Source organism: Camelus bactrianus, chromosome 12 (genome assembly GCF_048773025.1).
Source record: "Camelus bactrianus isolate YW-2024 breed Bactrian camel chromosome 12, ASM4877302v1, whole genome shotgun sequence".
In the NCBI taxonomy this organism is placed as follows: Eukaryota; Metazoa; Chordata; class Mammalia; order Artiodactyla; family Camelidae; genus Camelus; species Camelus bactrianus.
Window position 1 is genome coordinate 52947369 of NC_133550.1, and position 6553 is coordinate 52953921.

At 35.3% G+C, this 6553-nt stretch overlaps 1 protein-coding gene across 9 annotated transcripts in view; it reads left to right on the forward strand.

Moving 5' to 3' along the window:
• The window catches only part of OSBPL8 (oxysterol binding protein like 8), a 134303-nt gene that overhangs the window by 104442 nt on the left and 23308 nt on the right, over positions 1-6553 (forward strand). For all 9 annotated transcript variants that reach the window (XM_010958846.3, XM_010958847.3, XM_045519442.2 and 6 more), the window contains 4 exons: positions 2948-3185; positions 3779-3963; positions 5715-5796; positions 6092-6190. In XM_010958846.3, coding sequence (XP_010957148.2) covers positions 2948-3185; positions 3779-3963; positions 5715-5796; positions 6092-6190 — 604 coding nt within the window. The remainder of the gene's footprint in view (positions 1-2947; positions 3186-3778; positions 3964-5714; positions 5797-6091; positions 6191-6553) is intronic.

A 6553-nucleotide genomic window follows, 5' to 3' on the forward strand; every position in this document is an offset into this window, starting at 1 on the left:
AAGTAGATACTGCCACTAATTTGGTGATTATTTTCAAGACTGCGATGTTCACTAGGTTAGTTAGCAGGCCTAGAATTTTTGTAGTGTATCTAAGATTGAAACTTGGCTGTCTTCTTCCCATTCATTATATGGCCTACCGCCTGGTTTAACATTTGTTTAGTTGCTATGGTGAGGTGTAAAAAGTTATTTCCTTGATTCCAGCTCATGTGAATTACTTGTTCTTTCCTAAATACAACCATGCTGTCTACCTTGTCTTTGTGTGTGGTGTCCCCTCCATTAAGAATGATTTCTAGTCCACCTTGCTCTTTTCTTCTCCTGTGTTTTTTTTAAGGCCAATCCCAGTCTCAAATATTATATGTGAAGCCTTTTCTGCTTCATAAAAATGAGATGTAATCCATGTCTCTTTTGCTGTTCTATAGCACTTTTTTTTTTTCTGGATAATGGAACTTGACTTATTCTACTTGGTATTTGTGGAATTCTGCTATTATACTGTAAGTGTTTTCAAGTTGGAACTGTATCCTATTTGTGTTTTCCCCCAGTGAGGCATTCATTGTAGTTAATACTAAAAAAAATTTCCTCCAAGAAAATGAAGAAGCCCTTTGTTTGAGGTTCAGGGGGTTGTTGAGGTTCAGATCTCTTCTGTTGCTCTGCAGGAAAAATGGGCTTCCCCTTTTCCTCCCTTGCCCCAGCTCTCAGCTTCTCTGCAGCCACTTACTCCTGTCAGCACTGAGGTTACTCTCCTCAAAGTCAGACTGCTCCTCTCCTTGCCTCCATGTAACCTGACCTGAACTGTTTTTTCCCTGGCTTTTTTGTTTGGCTCTTTTCCTTTGTTCCCTTTTAAATCTGCCATTACCTTACCTTTTACATCCTTTCTTTGCAGATTTGTAACCTGGAGCTTTAGCTTCCCACTATGGAAGCCTGAATGGGATAGGATTGGGGTGGGGGTGGGTTACCACTGATATAGGGATGGGTTTTTGTTGGGACCTCTTCCCCTGGTATTACTGAATACCAGGTAATCCTTAAATGCTTTTATTTAGGGTTCTTAAAAATTCATCTACTTCACATCCTTATTCATTAAAGATTTTTGAGCCTCTTTTCTATGTAAGATACCATACACTTTTCTGTGTAATTCACCACATTGTGAATAGGGAGGTGAATCAGGTACAATCCTAAATCTGAAATCAGTATAACAGTTTACTAGCTGTGTGATCCTAGAGAGATGTTTTGTTTTGTTTTGTTTTGTTTGAAACCTATAAAATGCCAGGCAACTATGAATAGTGGGAAGAAAAGAATGACATAAACAACCAAAGGAGAGATGTCTTAGGGTAGTATAGGATCAGGAGAATTTAGAAGATGAAAACATAATGTCCAGTTAGGGAATCAGGGAGAGGATCAAAATATCAGATTTTGCAAAAGCAGAATCAACATATCAACATGTTCATTTAACTATATGACAGAAAATAAGCTGTGAACTATGATGCAGAGATAAGGAGGGATGGGAGCCCACCTTCCAGACGTAGAATCTGCTTGGAAATAAGAGACAGGAGATGGGTGAAGTTAAAGATTATCAAGTTTTAAGCCTGAGTGACTGAGAAGATGATGGTAAAATTTTTGAAAAGGACCACGTTTAGGAGATGATAATTTATTAAGTATTGGACATGTTGAGGATGCAGTGGTCCCAGGACATATAGATGATGTCAGCCAAGCATTTAAAAGCCTGAGTCTTTAAAAGCTTATTTTTACATGATGGGAAATCATCCAATAGAGATCAATTAATAGAAATGATGATGAGGTCTTGAATTTGGATAGCTTGCCAAAGGAGAGAGAGAGGATAAACAAATAAAAGAGAAAATAAAAACCAAATTGTGAGGAGTTAAGGTGAGAATATATAGTAAGAAAGCAAAGACAGCAATTTTAAACTACTTTTTAAAAAATATATGATTGTAAAGGAAAAGAAAGAAAATAATAAGTATTACAAAAAAGTGAATTTCTATTAGAAGTACTCTGGTTAAAATTCAAACAAATGAAGATGTTGGAAAAATAGAGACTAAAATAGGACTCAAATAGGACTATTCTGCTCTGCTACTCATGTCAGCATGGTTAAACTGTCAGTTATATATAATGGCACCGTGTATTCATTTGCAAAGTACTTTACAAATTTTATTTATACCAAAGGAAACACACAGGTACTTTCTTAAATAAGAAATTTCTTTAAATTTTTCATTAACTCTGGGAGTGAGGGATTTTTTTTTGGAGGGGGGCAGTAGGGTGTACAGATTAGTAATCCTAATCCTGTAAGTAAGAATAAGGTTGGATATAACAACTTACCAATTTCAGGATGTAGGTTCATTTCCTTAAGTTGAAATTTCCATTTCTCCCTGTTTTTTTTTTTTCAAGATTGAATCTATCAGTCAAGTATTAAATTGATATAATTACCTTATACATTTTCTCATTTTATTTTTGGACTTACTTTGAGTGACTTTGGAGACCTCAGGTGGAAAGTCATAATTCATCTGAGTTCACTTGAGAATCTGATGATCTTAACTTGAAGTTTTTCTTCAGACTACAAGTGATAGGTTAGTAGGTTGATTCAAGTGATGATATTTGTATGTAAAAATGTAGCAAGAAATAGTCTAAAATTTTGCTTTTGGAAGATTTTAGACTCAAAGGGTAGAGAAGCAAACAGCTCAGAGTGTCATCTTTCAATATTTCCCAGGTTTTTAATTCATTCTTCTGTGCCTCTATTTATTAATCTATGAAGTGAGAAGAATAATTTTACTTATCTCATACGGTTATTTTTTGATTAAATGAGTTAAACAACATAAAACACTTAGAACGGTGCCAGGCACATAGTAAATTCTCAATGAATGTGACATATCATTCTTATTTATAAATTAAATATTCTTAAACTCTTTCATTCTTCCTCCTAATAATTCTTTCCCTTAAGGCTGAATGATAGTGAAATTGAACGGCAGCATTTTAAGGACCAAGATATGTATTCTGATAAATCTGATAAAGAAAATGATCAGGAGCATGATGAGTCTGACAATGAGGTGATGGGGAAGAGTGAGGAGAGTGACACAGATACATCAGAAAGGCAGGACGACTCGTACATTGAGCCTGAGCCTGTGGAGCCTTTGAAGGAGACTACCTACACGGAACAGAGCCATGAAGAACTCGGAGAGGTAGAAGTTCCCAGGGGTTTTGGTTTTCTAATACTTGAAAATTTACAGATAAAAATGAAGATATTTGTTCGACTTACTGCTTATTTTTCCTAAAGAAAATATTATTTGTGTGTTTTATTTTAAAAGGTGCATAAATATGAAGTATATCAAGATTTATAAACAGCTAAACACATATACTCACACATGTACCAATATATTCTATTAAATTTCAAGTCTACATTTTCTTCAGGTTTGCTTTTGAAATAAGATACCCCTTGATGTCATTACCAGGTACAAAGTAAATTGCAAGGAAACATGAACTTATAGCTTTCTTGTTATTGCTAGTGCATAGAAGTAAACATAGTATAATAGAGTATAATGGTTTTTTTAATGGATTCTTTATATATATCACTCACTTTAGTGTCTCTTGGTACTACCCTTTTTATCTAAATTTTATAGCTATAGACTAATTACCTAATGGGTTATTTTCACATTTTAAGAATGCTTGAATAGTCCTATAGAGAATTCATATTATCAACATTAGCTGTCTTATCTACATATTTATGTGTCTGAAATAAATATAATATTTCAGTATTTTTTGTTAATTGCTAAAGGCAGGTGAGGCTTCTCAAACAGAAACTGTATCTGAAGAAAATAAAAGCCTTATCTGGACACTGCTGAAACAGGTCCGTCCTGGTATGGACCTGTCCAGGGTGGTTCTACCGACATTTATTTTGGAGCCTCGTTCTTTCCTGGATAAACTTTCAGATTACTACTACCATGCAGACTTCCTATCTGAGTAAGTAGATTCTCATTTCTTAAAATAAAAGATACTTCATGGTTTAGAGATTTGTCAGAGTACTAATTTTGGTGGTTTTGCCTTACCAAAATTGGGCCCTAATAAGATACACTCTCTTTTTTTCACCACTTCTATAGTTGACCTTGATAAGAAGCATATTTAATACTTTGCTGTAATGTTTCCATTTATGAGGTCAAAGTGAGAGATTAAAAGCTTGAGGAAGACAGGAATTCGGCCCCTGCCTTGAAAGCACTGCCATCACAGGCTCCCTGTGCACTGACCCGACACAGGGAGAGGTGGTTGGCTTTCTTTATTCTCCCCACCTAAGCCCTCATTCAGGTCCCATCCAGGGGCTTGTTCTCTCGCTTGTGCTTGTCCTCTCTGCGTGCTATGAGGCCTGCACAGTTTATCCTATCTGGAGCATCCTGCCAATTGTTGGCTCGTAGCAAAAATTCCCACTCTTATCTTTGTTTTTCTTCCTGCCAGCTGATCCTGGGTGTAATTCTGAAGAGGGCAGGCATAAAGGAGGTGGAAGAGGAGCTACCCACCTTTTCTCAGCAGTTTCTTGGAGAACCATACCTTTTAGGTTTCACCTGCTGACCCCATTCCAGCAGCTGCATTTTCTATAATACTAGAGATAGATACAAGACGCTGGGTTTTCTAAGGTACTAGGTTCTGGCCCTGTGACCTGATTTTTAGATTCTGCATCAATATCTATATTCAGTTTATTAGTTGCATTATTAGTCTATTAATTGCATTAATGAACATTGCAAAAAAACCACATAAACTGATGCAAAGGATAATTGATAAACTAGGGGAGATTTCTGCAAATTAGGCCATACAGAAAGTATTAATCTCCCTAAAATAAAAAAGGCTCTTAGACATTAAATGAAAATGATCAACAACCTAATAGGAAAAAGGAGTAGAGAAATTGACCAAGCAGTTAAAAAATGAAGTAATAGAAACAGTCCTTAAACATGTAAACTTCATTCAAAATAAAAAAGGTACAAATTCAAGCCTTAATAAGATCTATTTTTCATCCATCACATTGACCAAAAATCCAAATGCTTTTATACTCCAGTTCTGCTTTCTTTTATCTGTCTAGAAATTTATTTCTCTCAGAATATGAGGCAGGTTCTTATAAGTCACAGTAAGATCTTGAGAGATGCCCATTTTTCCCAAATTCTTCTATTACCTTGCACTTTTCACACACATAATCCTTAAGATCCCTCCAAATCAGTTTATCATGTTCTGTGAGGTGGATGTGCCATACCTTATTTAACCAGTCAGCTATGGCTGGACACTTGAGTTATCTAATCTTTTACTATTATAAACCCTGTTGTAACAATCCTATACGTATGTCATTTTCCCAAATTGAAAGGTTGCACTTCTGGCAACGCACACTATTGCCAAGGTTGTGTGGGGCCACAGGCACTCAACAGACGGCTGCTGGGTGATAAAAACTAGCACAGGGCCTTTGAAAGGAATCTGGCAGCATCTACCAAAATTGTAGATGCATTCAATCTTTGATCCAGTAATCCCGCTTCTGGGAATGACTCCTACAGATACAACTCCAGATTATGGAAAATGATTCCTACAAGTTGCTTTACTTGGTTATTTTTGCCCTCTATTTTAAATGTGACTTGTGCTTTCCAATCATATCTCATATTCAGTTGTTGATTTGATTAATATGAAGGAGAATTTGTGATATATTCTGTAAAAGTTTTTGCATATATCATTTTGTTTTTTAGGGCTGCTCTTGAAGAAAATCCTTATTTCCGTTTGAAGAAAGTAGTGAAATGGTATTTGTCTGGATTCTATAAAAAGCCAAAGGTAATGTTTATGTTTTCCTTTACTATAGCCTTATATGCACTTTATTTTTTAGGATACCTTAAAATTATTTACTAATAATTGCACTGCAGGGCCTCTTTGAGTTAGCAAATTGTAAAATGCTTGATTATTTAGACTTGTATTATGACTGAAGTCATTTAATTTTATTTTATTTCACTCCTGTGAAATTGTATAAAGATAGTTCCCAGATGATACAGTTAAACCCATCTTAACTGGTTTAAATTAGTACTTTGAATCATTCATATTTATAATCTGAAACTTGTATATTTTTTACTAGGGACTGAAGAAACCTTATAATCCTATACTTGGTGAGACGTTCCGTTGTTTGTGGTTTCATCCCAGAACAAACAGCAAAACTTTTTATATTGCTGAACAGGTATTAGAAATGTATTTTACAGAAACAAAACTGATTTGGAAGTTATTGGTATATTTTTATAGAAAATATTAACTCAGTGAATTCACTGGTGATTAACCTTTCTCATTAGTGAGCATTTGGTAAGCAGTTAACCTGTTAGTATTGACTACTGCTAAATACCGTACTCTACTTAAGTATTACTGTTACAGTCATGGAATCCTGTGATCAGAGTAAACCTTTAGTTTTCTTTCTCTGCCCCACTTTTTTGGGGAGGACCAAGTACTTTAGTGGTTCCCCAGTTCCTGAATCAAATTTACACCCATTTGCCTGACATTCAGGGTCCCCATATCTTTCTAAATTTATCTCAAATTACATGCCTTTCTA